This window comes from Vespula pensylvanica, chromosome 23 (assembly GCF_014466175.1).
Source record: "Vespula pensylvanica isolate Volc-1 chromosome 23, ASM1446617v1, whole genome shotgun sequence".
In the NCBI taxonomy this organism is placed as follows: Eukaryota; Metazoa; Arthropoda; class Insecta; order Hymenoptera; family Vespidae; genus Vespula; species Vespula pensylvanica.
Genome location: NC_057707.1, coordinates 482,017 through 503,992, shown reverse-complemented (window position 1 = coordinate 503,992; position 21,976 = coordinate 482,017). Strand labels below are relative to the sequence as shown.

Sequence of the window (21,976 nt, the reverse complement as noted above, 5' to 3'; positions counted from 1 at the left end):
TATCTAAATGAATAATATTATTATTTATCAATTTTATTACTAGTATGGTGATATATACCTAAAAAAGATGTTGATGAATATAATGAAAGCATATTATTGAAATATAATATTGTTATATGATTTAATTATATTTTTAAATAAAATAAAATAAAATAAAATTTTTAATAAAATAAAAGTATTAAATTTGAAATCAAATAAATTTAATTGGATTATTTCAGCAGGGTACTTAATGTTAAAGAGACGATACTGAAATTCATCCCCGCCATTTTATTCAACTCATTGCTTCGGTAACTGGTAGTAACTAGCGTTCGTGACAATTTGATTGTGAAGTGTATTCAGTTTATTTTTTAATATAAAAGTGTAATATTTATAACGGTAAATAGCATTAAATAACATAAATAATTGAAAGTATATTCATCACTTTTCCGATTCGTTTCAACGGAGTAATAGTCATTTTCATTTTGCCCTGTCATTCTCCATTAACCTAATTCATAATATTTTATTTATAATTCTTACATTTTAATTATAACGTTATTTATATATTTATATTTATTTTAATATAATTATTGTCAAAATGATAATACAACATTTGTTATGATCGAATAATTTTATTGTTTATGTAGTTATAGTATTGATTAACCTCACTTTTATACTAAATTACACTTTTTATACCAATGAAAATATAAAGACTTCAGTTTTAAATTAAATTTCTGTTTATAAATGATACATTTTAACAGAGTTTTTAATTAATATTATTTTTTTTCAGATGTTCCTTACACGTTCTGAGTATGATCGCGGTGTAAATACATTTTCTCCAGAAGGGAGATTATTTCAGGTTGAGTATGCTATTGAAGCTATAAAACTTGGTTCTACAGCAATTGGAATTGCCACAAATGAAGGTGTAATCTTGGCTGTTGAGAAACGTATAACTTCTCCATTAATGGAACCAACGACAGTAGAAAAAATTGTTGAAATAGATAAGCATATAGGTTGCGCGGCATCTGGTTTGATGGCTGATTCTAGGACCATGATAGATCGTGCTCGTGTCGAATGCCAAAATCATTGGTTTGTTTACAACGAAAGAATGACAGTGGAATCGACGGCTCAAGCTGTGTCGAACTTAGCTATACAATTTGGAGATAGCGATGACGATGGAAGTGCAATGTCTAGACCTTTTGGAGTAGCAATGTTATTCGCGGGTATAGACGAGAAAGGGCCACAATTGTATCACATGGATCCATCTGGAACCTTTGTTCAATTCGATGCGAAGGCTATTGGTTCTGGAAGCGAAGGTGCCCAACAAAATCTTCAAGAAGTATATCATAAGGTTGGAAATTACTTATTAACTAGCTTATTCATGCATACAAAATATCAATTTACATTAAATCTCATTATATTTCTGTTTACTTCACAGTCTATGACATTGAAAGAAGCAACAAAGGCAGCACTAACAATACTGAAGCAAGTTATGGAAGAAAAATTAAACGACACTAACATCGAGGTGATGACAATGACACCAGGACAACTGTTTCACATGTTTACTAAGGCAGAGTTGCAAGAGGTGATTAAAGACATTGCATAAGATACTTAAAATATATTAACAAATTGTTACGAGTTGGAAGAAATGCATTTTTATGCAAGTAATGCTACAAGTTGTATTTACAGTTTACATCTGGTATGTGTGTTTCTATGCTAAGCAAAGTTTTCTTATATAACTTTTTTTTCTTTTTCGAGAAGATTAATATAAGAAGAGGATCGAATAAGCGTACTTTCTTTTTCTTAACAAAGAAATATTCCACATCCTTGTTTTCCTACTTCCATTATATACTTTACTCTAATATTTGCTTAATTCGTAAAATAAATCGTTCATATTATTTTATCTAGTTGATCGACGATTTACCAACATCGAGAGAAGACTCTATGAAATCCAGATCCGATAGCAGTAATCCTGTCCTTAGATCATCAGTATCCATAAACGAATAATACCATCCTAATTTTCTCTCCAATCTCCTATATCTTTGATAAAATAATAAATGTTTATTATCGTCAACATGTTTCAATTCAAAACATCTTTTTTCTCAACTGTAAATCTTCGTAAGAATAATATTTGTTTCAAGCGACGAAGAAGAAAGATCTTACTTATTCGTGGAAAAAAATGTTTCAATATTACATTAAATTTGAGAACGATATTGACGAGTAGAGTTTTATCACAGAGAAAAGTTTTGAGCAAAAACCGATGTCCGATATATCCCAGTGAAATTTGGAGAGATGGATTCGCATGAAAGAGAAGAGGTAGGGTAGGTAGGTATAGGTATGCCGTCGCGATGGGTGGTTTGGTTTCGATTAAAAGCGCCTGCTGTGAATGCGCGTATCCGAAATCAATAATTAATTTTGCTCGGTTTGCAAGAGACAAGGGAACTAAAGTGAGCGAGCGAGAGAGAGAGAGAGAGATAGACAGATAGAATGGGTTGTGAGGTAGGAGAAAGGTAGAGAAGACGAGTAAAGTGAGAGAGCTCGACGAAAATGGGTGGAAGCACAGTGAACACTCGGTACGCCGCTGCGATGTCCCGATAAAACGTCCTCCCTTTTTATCCCTTGGCTCCCGGATTATTGGATATTATTCCATTTCGAGCGTTCAATCCCAGTACGATTCGCTCGCTCGGATTCCCACGGGGGAATCCCTCTCTCGCCGGCCATTCATCGTGGTAGACTCTCTTAAAATACGTACATATCTCCTGTAACTCTCTGTCATTCTCTGTTGAAAACGTGTCATGCGCACTAAACTTCTAGTCTGATATTACTGTCAGAAATGAATCGACCGTCATACGAAGTGTATACACGTGAGAAATTTTACAGGAAATATAGTCAAATAGGAATTAGAGTTTGTAAGAATTTCATGTTAAAATGATAAAACCAATAAAGATGATAGATAGGATGAAGATATTTCGAGTTTGACTGTTAATTAAAACTTTCATTTTGTATCTTTAAAAATGAAACTTAGAAGAGGAGAAGACGAAGAAGAAGGAGAATAGATGATCAAAGAAAAGCTTCCTTCTATCTATTTATCTCTCTCTCTCCCTCTCCCTCATAGCTAGCATAGACGGAAGGAAGGAAATGGAGAAGGTCGAACTCTCTGGTAGAAGGACTCTGTAATTAACTGCGACGAGGAGAGAGAGAGAGAAGGACAGGGGGTAGGGAGGATAGTCCCATTTGAGTCTCTGAGAATCCCTAGGGAGCTAACCCTGTCATATCAGACGCCAAACACTCGACCTCACACCCGATCCTGGAGCAGCAACGCCGTTACCCCGACCCGAATCCATCCTTGCCCGACCTCCTCTCCATTGCGTTCAACTTTCGCTACGATAATTGCCTTCGCTTCACGCCACTGACACCACCACCATTTATCGACTTGGATAAGGACGTTAAGCTTCTCACCACCCTCTTCATCTTTCTTTCTCTTCCTCTCTCTTTCTTATTATATCTCAGATCTATCTATCTTTTTCTTTCTTTCAATGCATCCTTTCTCAGTCAAACAAGCAAAAGTTTGATCTTTTTAACCAAACGAAAGCTAAAATCGTTTATTATTGATTCTTTAATAAGAATATTCCCCCCCCCCCTTTTTTTTTTTGAAATATCGAACAGGAACGTCTTAGTTGGAAAACAAGCGTGATTCGAGACGATTAGAAAAGGGAGAGTTAAAGCGAGCAATGTCGTTTACGATCGCAATTAAGACCGTTATCTGTCTTTTATTGCGAGAACGTTCAAGAGGCGCAAAACGATCTGGACAATTTTGAACATGCCATTACTACCTTGCTTTCACTATGGATCGAGTCATTGACTTACTATGCTTGTCGTAAACACGTTGAATTATTCTCTTTTTAGAGTCATTAACTAAAAGTTAAACTACTTTTAAATGATACATGTGAAGTATTAATAGTTAACAGTATTGGTTACTTATATTATTTATATTAATTATATTATAATAATTAGATCTACTGTAATATATTAAGTATTTTATATTGGTAGCTGAAATTATTATTATTATTATTATTATTATCATCATCATCATCATCATCATCGTCATCATTATTATTATTAGCTTAGTACATAGATATTAGTTAATAGATAGTTTTGTGAAAATATCTATTTATATAAATAAAATTCATAGGATAAAACTTAAATGAGAAAGTTTCTTCCTAGTTATTACTGAGACTCAATGTAGAAAAGCGGAAGCGAACGATATACCGAGAACGAGCTAGGAAAGAGTTCGCACACGGCTATAATTTACGCATGGTGGAATCGTCGCGATTTTTTTCACTTTCACAAAAGCGTTCATTCGCTTCTACTACTCACGGATACCGTACTGAAAAAATATTTCGTTTTCCAACGACGAGTTACAAGATGTAAGAAGAAATTAATTCGATAATTTAGCGGGAGAGTCGATTCCTTAATCGGGATTCGTTTTTATCTTTCACTTTCGTAATTGCGTTCTATCTTCGATTACGTCAAAATATTACTTGTGACAATCATTGACTCTCTAAATATCATGTAACTGATGCGTATGTATGTGTGTGTTAAAAATCTATTTATTTTTTTTATAAAAACTATCTGAATTAATTTTTGGTAAATAAAATATTATATTTAGTATAAATTATACGTATATATATTATTTTATTATATATATATATATATATATATATGTACATATATTACGATATAAGATAAAAATTGTATTACATATTATTTAGTATATATAATGTTCTGTTTGGAAAAATTATATTATAGAATATCAACATAAATCAAATAATAACGTTCTTTTCATTTTATAATTTTTGATTTTTATAAAAGAGTATTAGAAAAAATGATGTGCTTCTCTCAACACATTAATGTCCATGTATACATATGTTAATTATATCAGTTAATATTATAAAATTAGTTTAAAAAAAGGATCCATCAAAATTAAATTTATCAAATAAAAATGAGACATTAGATAAGTATTAGATAAATGATATCGGCCACGTTTACATTTTATTTTAACAATTTTCAAAGTAATATTTCACCTGTTAATTTCAATTAATATCAATTACATTTAATTCTAAAGACGAATTATATAGTTACAAATCACGATCATTAGATATGAATAGAAACATAAATATACGTTACGAGTCTATGCAAAGTGTTAAACGTTCGAAATAAGTCTTACTGTCACCTTTCGAGCGATGAAATACATACAGATAAATAATCGATCTACTTTCACTTATATGTTATGAAAATCTAACGATTTGCATATCTCGACAAAAGGAAATCGACGAGATGCGATCTTAGGTTCCAGTTTGTTCATAATTATAGCCGATGTATATATTACGAGCATTCGAGTATGACTCTTCGAATATGTATTTTTATATGTACGTATGTATACGTGTGCATAGATGCTGTTGCTATTCTTTCAATAGAGGAGAAAGTGATACTTTCTTCGGCTCTACTCGTCTGCCATGAAACGTCTTTTCAAATCCAACTCGAAAGTTCGATTTATCTTTGTGCCGGAAGTTTCATCATTTTTTCTATTATTATTATTATTACTACTACTATTATTATTATTATTATTGTTATTATTATTATTATTATTATAATTATTATTGTTATTGTTGCTATTATTATATAATTTATATCATAATCTTTGTTGCAGGGAATGTATTAAATATAAAAGAACGTAAAGGCATCAACGTAGATAAAATATTTATTAAAATGTTCGACATACAAAATATATTCAAGCGTCTCTTCTAATCTTTCTTGATCTCATTAGATATTATATCGTTCATTTATTTCGTATATAAAGCATACTTCACAGTAAGTATTTTGTCCCTTATTATTCGACGAATTGATTAATTTATTTATTCTTTGGAACGTTAAATCCATATTGAATTCTCGAGTTTTTTATCGAAAGAATTCTTGGATATAATTCTTTGACTTTGAAGAAATGGGGATAGTAAAGTTAAGGAGAATAATGAAAACGAAGTTCGGTATTCAGCCATGATGAGAGGAGTAATCGTAACTACCATAACCTCCCGAATGACCTTGATAACCTTCTGAACCTTCATATCCTCCTCCTGATTCCTCCTTAACATGAACAGGTACAGGAACTGGAACTTTCACGGGATAAGGTACTTCCTTTTCGACGGGATAAGGTACTTCCTTTTCAACGACATATGGTTTGTCGATTGGAACTTTGACTGGATAAGGTACAGGTTTCTCAACAGGTACAGGTACAGGTTTATTAACAGGATAAGGTTGAGGTACTGGTACTTTGACTGGTACAGGGTAAGGTTTTTCAACGGTGACAGGATATGGTTTGTCAACAGGTACTTTCACTTCATAGGGCACCGGTTTTTCAACAGGTACAGGATAAGGTTTTTCAACGTGTACTGGATAAGGTTTAGGTACTGGAACTGGATAAGGCTTATCAACAGGTACTTTGACTTCGTATGGGACTGGTTTTTCAACCGGATAGGGTTGTGGTACTGGTATCTTTACTTTCACTGGGAAAGGTACATGTTTTTCAACGGTATAGGGCTGTGGTACTGGTATCTTGACTGGTACTGGGATATGTTTTTCTACGGTGTAAGGTTGTGGTACGTAAACCTTCACCTCATAGGGCTTATCCACTGGTACCTTCACTTCGTATGGAACCTTCTTCTCCACGGTATACGGCTGAGGTACGTGTACTGGTACCTTAACAAAGACTTTCACTGGATAAGGGACGTGTTTCTCAACGGTATAAGGCTGTGGTACACCGACCTTCACCTCGTAAGGCACGTGTTTTTCAACCAGATAAGGCACATGCTTCGTTACTTCGTAAGGTACCGGTACTTTCTTCACCACCGTTACTGTCTTCACCTGTTCGTGATGATCATAGGATCCACCACCACCTCCGTCGCCACCACCTCCTCCTCCTCCTCCACCACCAAGGTCACCGTAGCTATGCACCAGACCACGTTTTTCCGTCTTCTTTTCGGCTCTTGTTAAATCTTCCGATGGCTCCGATTCTTTAGGTTCTACTGACACTTTTTTTCCCTTTTCCTCGGTACATTTTGCCGATACGACTAAAGTCGCTAAGACAATTGCCAGCTGACAGAAGACAAAAGATATATATATATACATATATATATCGATAAGTATATTGATAAGTTTAGGATTAGACTCGACAAATGTACTTTCCTTCCTTACCTTCAAATTCATTCTCGATTTCGCACGTCTTTTAACGTGGACCACCACCGACTGAACCGCTTCGTTTTCTAATCTCTGCCTTATATACTACGCTCTATGCGTCGGTACAATGCCTTAGAACTTTCCCTGTACACAACCTAGTCGCTCGATCGCGTTACGTTCGCTCGTCTTATTTTGTATGTACTTGCAAAAAGTGCTACGCGGTGAAACCGGAAGCATCCACACGCATCGATTATCGCTCTTACGTATTTCGTCATTTAGAAATTTGTCCGAAATATTTAACAAATCTTTAAAAAACAATTAGATCGTATATATATTCCTTATAATATCTTTCATCGTTTTTTGCTGATCATTCATATAAATGTAAAAATATAATTTTATCCTTTAACAAAAATATTTAGAAATTAGAAATCATCATATTTAGAAACCTCACAAGTTTTTCTTTTTAAAATTTATCATACCTTTTTAAATTAGACTTTACTATAATTAGAAAATATATTTCTAATTTTCTAAAAAAGAAAGTATATATATATATATAAAATCATGACAGTGTTCCACGTCTTGAGAGAAGGATTGACCTACTCTTTCTATTCGGATCGATATAAAAAATATTTGTTCAAGTCCATCTATACGCTGTGATAGATCATGTGATAGATTTATAATAATTTCGATTTTGTCGCGTGATGAGAAAGAAAAAAAGAAAAACATATGAAACAAAACAAAAAAAGAAAGAAAGAAATGGATACGGATAGCAGCAGCAGCAGTAGCACGGCCATAATTGCTACAGAAATGCAGAAATCCGAGTAAAACGGTGAACACGTAGTACTTGTTCGCATGTCGAATAGCTAATGCTGTATGTTAATACGGTCGCATGAGCGGAACCCATTTTGATCTTAGCTAAAGATAATTCGTAATTTTCAAGCTATTAATCGCTGCTCGAGCATCCGAATGCAATGAACTTCGATCCGTTTGCCCTTCGTCCTTCTCGTTACGCTTATTTCTCACACAAGAGATTTTTTCTCAAATATTTTTAATTTCAATTTAGACAATTTTCTCTAATACCAAAATAGATTATGTTAATCATGTATAATGGCATGCAATTTCAAAGTTTTACATTCAAAGTTTACTGTATACTTTAATTTAATTTTTACAAAATTTGCACTACACATTTCGTATCATGTAATTTTGTTTTGTATTTGTTTTCTTTTTTTCTGACAGGATTCTTCGATTAAGTCGATTTTACCACAATTATAAATTTACGGTGCATTTAGTTGCACTCTCACGATCAAAAGCACGAGCTGGCAAATGCATCTCTCACATACTTGTTTTACGATAAACATAATCTGATAATAATCAAAAGGATGTGTTGTTGTAACACATGTATGGTATGAATCTCGAGAGGAAAGTGAGAATTAAGTTTTTAACGTCCAATGGTATTTACGCGTTTTACGAGTCAATGATCGTAGCGTTATACGAGATAAAAAGTACAAAAATATGTATATAAAAATCATAATTGAGTTAGTGTATTTATCTCGAGGATTAAAACGTTTTATTAATTTCAGTCAAATTTCACATTTAATTGATACGATATAAAACAATTGTATATAATAAAAAAAAAAAAAATGATAAGATAATGTATTAAGTATCAGAGAAAAGTGAAAGGTAATTAAAATAACTTTCGGCAGAAATTTGTTAACATACCGAATCGAATGAATCCCCCTAAGAGTTAAATAATGTTATAGTTGCACGAACTTCATGCATTTTTCAAGGAAAAGTAATCGCTTGAGTTCCTCCAGGCAGTCTGATGTACTCTCTCTCTACCTTATTAATCATCCCTTCTTTTGGTTATTTACTTTTAGTTCCGTAAGGAAATCAAGAGTATATCAATAAGCTAACACCTCTAGAACTACCGAACCCATTTTACTATAGATCTTTTCTTTTACAATTACTGAAAAATGTTAATTATTAAAACAACGTTCGGCTGAAACCTATTTTTACTTAGTTATTATTGCAAAATGAAGAAAATTAAAAACACTAACGAATAGAATTATTATTTTCGAATTAACAAATAAGCTGTGGTAGTTTTAGTAATTTTTCTCTCGTTGGAAGATGAGATCGCAGGTGCAAGAGTTATTAAAAAAAAAAAGAAAGAAAAAAGTACAAAAAAAAAAGAAAAAAAGAAAAGAATTCAGCAAAACGTCTTCTTCTCTTTCCGTATGGCAACTAATGCGTCGTTGATGGCAGTCGATGCCCGTCGGGTAAGAGTCGAGCCCTTCAGCCTTTTAAAAACGACCGGCCATGGAAGATTATGTAACTTTAATTGCGTTCTAACTACCGTGCAACGATCGAAGGCTACGACCTGTGCTTTTCGAGGCAAGCTTCATCAAGAATCGTTCCCGTTGCGAGCGGTATGCTCGCTCGTGCGTTTAATAAGTTATGTGACGCCGCTTCATTCCAAAAGATCTCGCCATCATTAAGGTCTTTATAAAGTCATGTATAACTTCGCAATAATTTATTTATTTATATATTTCATTTCGTTTTTTTCATCTTTAAATTCATCTTATTAGGTTTGTATTTAGAAATTATTTTTAAGCATCAGGTTGAGTATCGAATGTTTAGCATAATTAAAATTATGAGAATTAACGTTTTAGTTATTAATCGTTACTATGATACGATAGTTAATATTCTTGAAAGTTATATACTTAATATAGTATATTTTTATACCAGTATTTATATAAATATATGTTACACTGTAAGTTTCACATTATATAATTTTTATTTTATAAACATGAACAAACGTTCGTTTTATTACGATCCTAACAAAAATTAGATTACAAAGGATTAACGAGTCTAATCAAAAAATACTAACAATTCTAATTCAATATTTCCTTAATCACTAAAATGATGTTTTCTAATCATGATACACATAAAATTGATTAGACTAAATTATATTATTTTCCGATCGATTTCTCTGCTATCGAAAGAGTACGTGATGTTCATTATAGCTAAGAGAATAATGTAGCTGCTTTCATCTAACATTATCGAATGTATAGTGGAAGGAAAAGAGAGAAATAGAGAAGAGGAAAGGGAGAGAGAAAGAGAGAGAACATAGAAGGAGAAATAGGAAACGTTCGCGTATGTACATATATACATATATACATATTGTATGTGTGTGTGTGTGTATATATATATGTATATATGCATGAACATCGAAGAGAAATCTTCGTAGCGTTCTCCTGTTAATATCGTGCGTGTAATCTCCGAACGAAAATTACATCCTGGAAAATAGAACGCGTACTGATGAATTAATTACAAACATTCCTTCGATGCTTTGTATCCACATTGAAATTTATTCTACCATGGAATAGAACAAACAAAAAATCTGATCGTTCGGTTTGTTCGGGATAGAACAACAATTTTTAAAAGAAAACTCCATCCTCCAATAAAATAAATGAATAAAACGTTTGATTGAATCCTAGATTTATCTCTGACTGAAGAGAACAAATATAAAGATCTAAATCATTTTTAAATTATTACATTTTTATATTCATTTAACTTCGGTTTAACGACTAGACGAAATTTATATTTCAATGAAGGGAGAAATCGTGAAGGATACATTTTATAGTGATTGTGTGCGTGTAAAGTGGGGGTGAGAGAAAGACAGACAGACAGACAAAGAGAAAGAGAGAGAGAGAGGGCGAGAGAGAGAGAGAGAGAGAGAGAGAGAGAGAGAGAGAGAGAGAGAGAGAGAGAGAGAGATGGTCCTGTTATTTGTTGAAGACACAATTATCGGGTCTGGGAGTACATGTAATTTGAGTCGTATTACGCGCACGTCGACAACGTGTCGCGATTATGTTCGAACCTCGGCACTCCTCGACGTCGTGTCGGCGAGCTCTCACCGATATCGACGGCGACATCAAGCAGTAGAGCTTCTGCTCCCGCGACCAACCCGATAGCCAATTACGAGCTACATGACAATCCTCTCTCTCTCTCCCTTCTCTCTGTCTCTCTTTCTCTCTCTCTCTCTCTTTCTCTCTCTTATACACACACACACACACACACAGTCTTGCACTCTCTTACGTCACTCCAAGAAGAAATAAGATTCAACAGTAATTTACTAAATGTGACGACAAATGCATTTTTTTTCGATCATGCATATATCGTCCTTTCAAAATCGTTATATTGATAATTTGTACTTATGCAATCATAATCGTTGATTTTTTTTTTTTTTTTTTTTAGTTTTTGTTGCAAAATTACTGGTTCCTCGTACAGAAACGATTAACGATAAACGATCAGTGATTCGACGACAATTTTTTCTTTACGAGAGACTCTCGAATTTGTCGAAATATTTATAAAGAAAATGTGTGGTTAATCAAAACATACGTATATACATATATATAAATAAAGAAACTCGAGAAAGAGCACAAACAATCCTTGGAGCAGAGCAGCTGCTAACGGAATTGCATTCGGATCACGCGTCTGAATCCGATTAGAGCAATTAAATTGGTAGACGTGATGGTAACCTCGTAATTTAGTTCTCCGAAGGTTCGTTGAAATATACTTTGTTCGAATAGTATTTTAGTTAAAATTTATCCATTTTTTATTTGTTTCTAAATCGTTAGAAAAATATAGTATGGTTGCGCTTCTTGTACATTATATGTATTAGGTTCGGACTATAATTTTCGAATGGACATAGAGAACGAATCGTCCCGAATCTTTTACGAATAAAAACAAAACTTTATTTACATGTTCCAATTTGAAAGCTAAGGGTTCGATAACTATAGATTAGAGAACACGATCTAGTTTGTTTTTATTCGACATCAAACGTAATTCCTTTTGAAAGTATTATGATTTTTGTTTCCTTTTTTCATTTATTTTTTAAGACAAAATTTTACGCTTGAGTCGACACGTGCTATAAAGATTAAATTCGAGGATGAGAATTCGTGGTAGGTATGCGCGTACGTTGTATATAACATATCGCTGGCAATTAGTCAACGAGTTGATTTAAAACCGGCTACAAGATTCAAAGTTTCGTGTCTTGCTTGCCAATCCTTTAATTCTCTGTACGAGTTAATTAAGAAGTCATCTGTCTAGATCTTATGATCGAATTCAAACTAATTGACCTAAGAATTTTCTCTTTTGATAACGAATTTAATATATTTCCAAGTTTATATTATCAAACTAATTGTTTCGAAAATGACGAAATTGAAAGATTTCAAGTGGAGATTCGAAATATAGAGAGAGTTTAGAAAATTAAAGTACACCAAATTAACATTCTAAGGATGGAAAAATTAGAAAAAATATTGAAATAAAAATGATAAGAAAATATCTACTTGCGCACAAATTTTGTATATAAGAAGAAATAATTAAGAAATTTCAAGGATATTAAGGTGGTAGGTAATCATTGGATACGAAAAATGTAACATTCTCGTATTACCCTAACGAAAGAAGACTAACAATTTAGCCAAGGGCTAATAATTATTCCAACTTTTTATTTTCGACTAATCATCCTCGTGACCAAACCCGACACCTGAGTTACGACGTCATAAAGCAAGATTTTATCGAAATAAGAGGGGCAAGGGTACGATTAGTGGTCTGCTTAAAACGAGACGAAGTAAAGACTGAGTGTCCCTTTTTCTGTTCGAAAAAAGAACGATTATTCTAATTTTATCATGAAACTTATCTATCTTTCGTATAATTAGATAACGATTAGATAATTCTCGTTGTCCGTTAAATCTCAATTAATACGTAACGTATGAGACTGTTCTGATTTCATCCTGTATAATCTGATTGTTTTATGACGTCTAGTTCTTATAGTGATTAATGTAAAGATTAATATTTGTTAAACGTTATAGTAAATCATTTGTTAATATGAAATAGAGAGAAAGAAAGTCATAACTTAATTGAATATAATATAAATTAATTTTCTGATAGAACATTGAAATAACAATTACAAAATTACAAACGTATATACAGATAATATTATAGAGGATTATCAAAAATCAGATGTAAGAATTGAAGACGACGAGAGGAATCCATTACTTATCGGAATTTCAAGTGTAAGGAAATTTATGGAGGAACGTTGTGTCCCTCGCAACGTTCAATTTAGCAAATTGGTTCGAAGCCACCAGGAGAGAGAGAAGCGGCCAAAGTCTTTGGATCAATCGAGAAGCTACCTTGTAATCGAGACTCGCATTAATGCATTCTGTAACCCAGTTAGGGCCGATCGCGTCGATACTGGCACCATCGAGAGCCGGGGGGGATTAAAAGGGAAGGGTGATGGTCGTGTCGGGGAAGGGGGGCAAGATAAGTCGATCGATCGATCGAACGAACAACCAAGCGAGTGGATATACCCACTCGACGTGTCGCGTGGCCGCCACACGTCGACCAGATAACGTCGGATGGTTCGACCCATTTAAATGAGAGACCACAAGAAGAACGAGAATATAGTTTGAGATAGAAAAAGGAAGGGTCATCGTTTGAAAAATAAAAGAAATTAAAAAATAAAAAATAAATGAAGAAAGGAAGGAAGGAAGGAAGGAAGGAAGGAAGGGGAAAGAAGAAGAGGACGTTCAATTTCTGTCGCATCTGCCTAAATGTTCAGCTAGCCCCTATGATCAAGCCTCGTATGGTTCGTAGTAGCCTGTGGCTTTTCATGGAATATTATATACCTATAGCAAAGTACCCATTGAGTATCATGTATTATATCGACGATTTCAAACAACTAAAGTTGGATAAAAATGAACCCTCTGGAAAGTAAATTTCTTTTATCATTCTTTTATAAACTGAAATAGAGGAAATGTAAATCGCATGATTTTCCTGTGCTATTTGATACTAAAAGTGATAAGATGAAATAATTGCTAGCTTTGATGACCCGAATTGCATTATATATTTAGATATTCGTATTATCTGGAAAATTTATATAAGGGTTCTTATAATTGCCATTCATATGACTCTGATATTTCTTTATTTTGCTGTATATATAAATACACCTTATTTTTTATCCAAACTTTTTACGTGAATAATTTCTTTGCACAGAGGATATATATGAACCAGTGATTATGAAAATGGTCTAAGACATTGGAGATTTGAAAAAACACGGTTTGTGACGTACGCTATTATCGATATTTTTATATTACAGAAGAGAATTATTTTTATACTTTTTTATTTATTTGTATATTTTTAATGTACACTGTTAATGTTCGTTTTTGTTTTTGCCATAACATAAAAATAATTTGTGAATTATATAAATCCAAATGTTAAACCATCTAGGAACAAAAAATATGACTTACTTCGGTCCATTCTCATGATCATCGGCTCGTTTCATTTAAATCAAATTTTATAGAGATAAGAAAAATGGGGGAAAAGGAAGAAAGGAAAGAAGAGACGACAAGAACTGATGGCTGATACGTAATTAGACATAAGGCACGTGTTCCCTGATCATTTCTTTCAGTTTCTTTTTTTTCTCGTTCCTTTGGACAGAACGATTTACGAGAGAGTCCTTCGCAAAAGTCCAGGGTAACGCCTACTTGTGCTTAGGATCGAGTAGGATGGTCAGAATGAAAGCGAACGATAAGATTGCACAAGATGAGAGGACGTTCGATCTTTGCCTTCGAGGGGACAGTTGCTTCGTTTCACCTGCCTCTTGAAAATCTAAGCACGCAAAATCACGCGAACGTCTATTTTAACAGTAACATTTTGATCTTACATTTTGATTTCATACGATCGTGATTAGTTTAATCGTGATTGGAAACGATGGAACACACGCGTATCATTTTCGTTTCTTTTTAAAAAGAGATTGTCAAATTCATTATTTTTTATTTTTTTTATTTTTTTTCGTTGTCTTTTTATTTTTTTTTTTTGTATTTACTCTTTTGTGTATATATAAACGAATGAGATCTTCTCTTCTTTTGTAAAATTCGCTTTGGTTTTCGTTCTAGAGCGTGTAATTTACGTCAGAGTGTGAGTCTTGTGTCATTTGGAGTGTTTCGACGGCACCTCGGGGCTGGAACAATTTACCAGAGGCTCTACCTAAATGTTTACGTGCACGAAGAACCCATTACATTTCGAAAAATAAGAAAACTCTTCCCTTCCCAAAGGGTGGTCGTCTCTATAATAATGAACGCTTGTATGTAAGAGTGTCATGTCTTGTGTATTATCTCTATCTTAATGTTGACATTTTTCTTTAATAATAACTACACCAAGGATTTTTAATCGTTAAAGTTAGACAGTTTTAAACTAATAAAATGTACTGTATTTTATAGATAATTTATGATTTAATATGTTAAATTTCATTTGTTAAAATAATTTCTAATTAACAAAAACTATCCGTTTCTTCAATTCATCAAGCTATTCAACGAATACACTGGGGATTGATCATTTATTATATACCGTACTATAAATAAATTCCTTATCTGTTTTGTTTTCTTTTTTTTTTGTTTTTCACTTTTTATTTTTTTTATTTTTTTATTTTTTTTTTTTTTTTTAATTATACGTCATAAACGATCGAATATATTCTAAATAATTTTGATCTCTCTTTTAAAGATAAAGAAAAAAAGATAACACACGCGTGATCTCGAGACACGCGTCAAATACAAAGACTTCTTTTGGGAGACAAAGAGGAAGGTGAAACAGCAGGAATTCTTTTGGATAGCAGGTAAATTCCGTTCGCATTCTTCCCTTTCGGTATTCTCTTACGAAGGATACGATTTCGCGTGTCGAACGGTGCTGGTTCAGTCGATTCTTTTGACGGTTATCCTCTAATGACTTGCGATTACGGTCAATAGGACGAATACGTTTATATACACGCGTGTATATACGTCTCGATCGAAAATTTTAGAGCCCTTTTCAAATATAATAATCGTTTCAAGTTCGACAATTCTTGTTTTCTAAAATAATATTATAAATAAAAATTTGTATTTAGATAATGAAAGGTAACTTTTTAACTAAATTTAAACAATGTAACCGAAAACTGTTAAGTTTTTCTATACGATTGGTACGAATTAAATGAAAAATATTTTTTTTTAATAAAAAAAAAAAAAAAACTCTAGGAAAGTAATTTAATTAACAATTGTTAGAATCGGAACACGATTAACTGGAGAATTTTTCTTTCTTCGGAAATGGTATTAATATGATGTAAATTAAAAGAATTTGTTTAACAAAAGATCGCATAAATAATCTAACTGAATGAATAGCAAAAGGAAAAGAAATAATATAATAGAATAGCTGTACTGTATTGTTTTTAAAAATAAGAAAGATATTTGTTTTATTATTTAAAGTTATAAAAACGTTATTCTTATTATTATTATCTATATTATAAAAACTCGAGAGTAAAAATATCCATATCAAGTTTCGAAGGGCGTATCGTTATAATACTTGCGGTTTCATAACGCGGTAATCTCACTCGAGCAAGAGCCCTCGTTCGATCGTCGAGCACCTGTGAAAATTGCCGGAGTAAATTATCGAAGACTACTTTGCGGTTCTTGCGTAAAACAAATACGATTTTGTTTCTTTCTTCTTTCTTTTTTTCTTCTTCTTCTTCTTTTTTTTTTGTTTCTTTTTTTTTCTTTTTTTAATAATAATATCGAAATTTCGTGATGCACACGAGCAACGACATCGTTTCGAAAGAAATCTTAGACATTAGAAAAGATTACTATTCTTCACGTTAAATTACCTATATCGATAATTTAGAAACGCTAAAAATCACATCTTTTTTGATTCGATAGAAAAGATTAGATATTAGTCGATGTTATAATAACAGGAAATACATGTCAATGATTTATGACGGACCACCAGCGTTTCTCTTCTAAAATAAATTCTAATCTACCATCGATTTTCTAATCATTAACTAATAATAGTAATAAAAAGAAAAATGATGTCATATTAGAAATCATTTGAAAATCTTCAATACGTTTCTCTAAGAAATTATTTGATTTCATCTATCAATCTATTTAAATAGAATTATTAATGTGCAATTTATATATAATGTTCAAATATGATTAGAAGATAAAAAAATATTTCCGAAACGTGCTAAAGTATGCAGCCATTCGCCCGGTAGTACTTGCGTTACATGATTTAGATTGATATAGATCGCAAGTAATACCGACCCAGATCTTACTACATGGAGGTTGCTGCATGTGGAGATCCACGGACTACGATAACATACTAATTAGTCGTATTTAATGGACCTTCCTTCGACTCGGTCGAAGTCGATCGAAGGTGCATCAAGTTGCGACTTTGCCCTGACCTACCCGAAAGAAAAACATGAATTCCTTATATTAAATATTTATTTCAAAAATATTAAACAACTTATTTACGATATAATTCATTGATATCAGAATAATCATTTTTGTATATAATTTATACATCCCGAAAATATACAAAGTATATGTAATTTTATAATCACTATTATGTTACATTTTACTATCTACATATCGTAATGAAAAAAATTTATTCCTAATGATAATAATTAAACATACTTTATATTAAACTTAATATTAAGTTTGACAATGAAATCTTATATTTTCAATCATTTTTACTACAATGCGATATTAATAAATCTAAAGTTGGAGATTTGAAAGTTAAATAAGGTGATTGGCACAGCATGGGAAAAATCAATTCAAGCTTTTTAAACTATCTTAATATCTAATTAGTAGGCAATCGACTAAATTGCGTTTTTTTATCTTAAGTTACTTAAAAATAATGTAATTCTAGAAGTAAAATTTTTAATAGTACTATTAAGAGAAACATGCTCTAAAAGTAAACAAATAAAACATAAGAATCTCAGCATGCATCATGCATCATGCATCATATCTTATAATTATATTCTTATAAATTAACATGCAATAGAAATGAAAAATGTATAAAACCTAAATACTTACTAATGTACTTTGCTAATGCATAAGGTAATGTATAATATGAAATTATTTTGCATTAGTTGCATAAAGCTTTCAATTCTAATTTATATAATTATGTGCTCATTATAATAATCAAATACCTAGAAAATTATAAATAGAGTATATAGGTGTATAACGTATTATAGAGAAACAAACAGAGCAAAATTGTATTAATGTGCAATCTCTTTCTATGCTTATTGATATTATTAATACAAGAAAGGCAAACCGAATCAATGCAATTGAGGTCATATACTTGGAACATACATTTCCAATAATTAAACATTTTATTAATAAACGTTTTTAATGTAATGGTATATGTTAAATTTATTACTACAGAATCTAATCATAAGTGTAATAAATTAATAATTAATTATACTAATATTGAATTTAATCAAGAGTAATCAAAATGAATAATTATGCTAATACTGAATTTAATTATCTATAACTTTAACAATGATGTGACTTTAAACAAAATTCTATTATATTAAATTTAAAGAATCTCAAGAATTTTAAGAATGCAACGAATTAAAAAACAATTTTTGATACATTCCAAAACTATATGAAATTATATTTATCTCTAATATACAAAAAAGATAAAGATTGACGTTAGCAAATCCAATGATGATTATCTATAACAAAAAAAAATATGTATATGTCATACAATATTATAATACAATAGCATATAGTAAAAAAATATGAAAGCATGCAATATAAGCATGTACCTGCGTTTTTCAATTCCCTATCTATTTCTATTATTTCCTATAAGATAAAATTCAACAAAGTGATTCTACGTCATAACATATAATATTTCAGTAATTGAAGAATTTCAAATATAATATTATACTATAAATAAAAATAAAAAAAACTGTCTGAACACGTAATAATAAATTTAAAATATATACTAATCGAAGAGACATGAATTATTATGGATAACTGTTTTACTCCGAAATAACAAATAATCTTTGATCAAAGTTAAAAATTGTAAAAACAACAAACAAGAAAATGAATTGCTTTAATGTCAATGTTCATTAATTAAATTTCAAAATCTAATAATAAAGTTAATATACTTAAGACTAAGTTAATATACTAAGTATCCAACATGTTGGAACATCTTTGCTAATTCGAAAAAAATAAATTTTTAAAAAATTGCAAGGACTTTTAAACTGTTTGATATTGATATATCTTGTAATGTAGAGTGTGAGAAAAATGTCGGAACAAAACAAACATGTTGAATGATTCTAAAATTTACTGAAACCTTGCATAATATCCGAAGACGAAACTTTTCACTCTTAAGTAGAAATTACCGCGTGCGTTTTATCCGGTCCTACCTGCTTAAAATTAAACACACATAAAAATAGCCTGTATTAAAAACACTACCTGCACTTCCGACACTCTAACTCAATCATGTTTCCTCTAATTCTTAACTAACTCGATGGTACGTACCAATTCGTTGAAATCGACTGAAAAGCTTAGTAACTATTGCGCAATACTTCCAATATAAATTACTTTACTTTCAATATAAATGCTAATACGTACTAGTATATATATATATATATATATATATATATATATATATGTATATATATGAACGTTTTAGTACTATTTTATTAATGAAAAAATAGTTCACTTAATATTCAAAATAATCGAATATCTTTTTGCACGACGTATTTTCAATATAAATATTAATAGATAGTGATATATTAGGATGCTAATAACATATGAATTTTATCCATCATATGGTTAACTGAAAATTATTAAATATTTTTTACGTGAATGATTAAAAATTTCGTGAGACGATGTACAACCACCTAAGATGCACACACAGGTGCAAGATACATCGTGCACGATCATTAACGCAATGACAGTCGCTAAAGAGGGGAACTTAAAACTAAACCCATATTAACTGTTTCTCACTCATACGAGTAACACCTGGGCACACATACACAGATGAATACAGAAAACATGGGGGAAGGGAAACGGGAATTAATCGATGAAATGATTAATTTATCAAGTAAACCTACGGACTATGCTTCTACATATCTCTTTATTTTTCAGCAATGACTCTACTCGACTTTTTTCTTTCAAAAGCAATAACTCTATTGAGACTTTTATTTTATCAACGGAATTGATTAAATATTTCATTAATTTTTCGTACAACAATAATCAAAACATCTCAGACGATTCCTATTCTAATAAAAAAACAAGGTCATGATGCCTCCACGTATTTCAAAATCTATCCGTCGCGTTTATCTTCTCGCTCATTTTTTATCGAAAAGATTAAAGTAGATCGCAATCAAATAGATTAAGATCTAATAGACTCGAAGAGATGCATATAACATAGACGATATCACATGCTTTTTTTATTGACGAAATCGCATAAATCAATATCCGATTTTACCGCTAATAACTTGAACAAATACGAAGAAAAAAGTGCAAATTAAATGCATTGTTAATTAAAGACGATTTGACTCGACGAAACAAGAAGATCTTGTTTTGAATTAATAAAAATAAACATACAGAATAAACAAGTAATTATATACGTATCAGTCGTAAATAAATTCAAAAGAGGAGTTACTTGCGTGTTCGTCAATAATTTATTAAAAAAAATTACAACCAGTAACTCGTGCCGATTCGGACCTTTCGTTCTCGACATAATTGAGCACTGGAGGGACCTTAATTTTTTTCACTCACTACTTAAGAAGTTCTCTGATGGCTTTAAAACACTCGTTCGGGTCGTAGCTCGAAATTGAGGGAAGTTGATCCACAGTAGGTTGAAAATTAGGTAAGGTAAACATCAACGTATACTTCCAGGTTGAAACTTTTATGGATTATTATAACGCGTCATTATAGCGAATCATCTGCAAATAAATTTAAAACAAATTTCGAATAAATTTATTGTCACAACAAGATGGTAAAATTATTATTTATAAAATTTATCAAGTTACTTACCGATATTCTGTTACAAAAGATGTGTACTAATTTCTTCATCATCTTCCAAGATGCACTGACTCTAACACGCGATAGTTATTTATTTATTATAAGATGACACTGAATTTAATTGTTTAAATTTAACTACAATTCACAAAATAGAAAAATACAACTTTCTAGAACTGACTGTTTTGCACGTAATTGATTCAGGACACTTATTTCAAACTCCTCAGAACTGATTTAACGTCACAATCGTGTAAAAATTTTTATTGACGAATAAACACTACTTTTATTTCGCGAGTTTTGTGTTTTTAGTTTAGCGACACAATACTCGATTTATTCATTACTCGCGCACAATTGCAATGATAATCTGAAAAAAATAAAAACAGAATTATTAATATCATTGTTAAATAAAAAAATCCTTAAAAATTATTGAAAAAATATTTAAGTCTTCGTTGATCCTTGCACGACGAGCATTCTGTTCCAAGATAATGAATAATGATACACTAACAGAAAAACGAGAGGTTGAAACATACAAAAAATTATAGCAAAAAAAAAAATATAACATTTATAAAGAATATCTGTTGTAAATCATCTCTAAAGATAACACATTAAACACTATATTATTTCGAAGTATTAATTATGCTTAATATATATGTTATTTAATAAAATTAGCAGAAGTTGAATAATTTAAAAACGTATCAAAGTATAGATAGTGCTTGTTTTGTACATTGTAAAAATACGTTTCAAGGAATACCGATGTCCTCAAGTTTTACTATTTTGAGCTATATATATAATAATGTCTAAATTATATAAATTTCTATTCTATATATTATTATTATATAGATTAATCATTATGTTATTGTATAGATTAAATTCTATTTTATATATTATTAATATCTAAATTCTATATATTATTAATATAGGCC

At 31.3% G+C, this 21,976-nt stretch overlaps 2 protein-coding genes across 2 annotated transcripts; one reads left to right on the top strand and one right to left on the bottom strand.

Moving 5' to 3' along the window:
• The first annotated feature begins 228 nt into the window (after positions 1-228).
• On the top strand, positions 229-1,763 carry LOC122636721 (proteasome subunit alpha type-5). Its single transcript, XM_043828260.1, has 3 exons — positions 229-375; positions 767-1,327; positions 1,415-1,763. The coding sequence occupies exons 2-3, from the start codon at positions 767-769 to the stop codon at positions 1,580-1,582; spliced, it is 729 nt and encodes a 242-aa protein (XP_043684195.1). The 5' UTR covers positions 229-375; the 3' UTR covers positions 1,583-1,763.
• A 4,010-nt stretch (positions 1,764-5,773) lies between these two features.
• LOC122636720 (proline-rich protein 4-like) lies at positions 5,774-7,260 on the bottom strand. The gene is made up of 2 exons (XM_043828259.1): positions 7,225-7,260; positions 5,774-7,125 (listed from the first exon to the last, which is right to left on the bottom strand). The coding sequence occupies exons 1-2, from the start codon at positions 7,234-7,236 to the stop codon at positions 6,025-6,027; spliced, it is 1,113 nt and encodes a 370-aa protein (XP_043684194.1). The 5' UTR covers positions 7,237-7,260; the 3' UTR covers positions 5,774-6,024.
• Between the last annotated feature and the right edge of the window lie 14,716 nt (positions 7,261-21,976).

Bases quoted from the DNA above. Each gene is read 5' to 3' on its own strand.
- LOC122636721 (XM_043828260.1), top strand. From the start codon at position 767: ATGTTCCTTACACGTTCTGAGTATGATCGCGGTGTAAATACATTTTCT. The intron at 1,328-1,414 runs GTTGGAAATTAC...TTTACTTCACAG, and splicing joins TTCAAGAAGTATATCATAAG to TCTATGACATTGAAAGAAGC.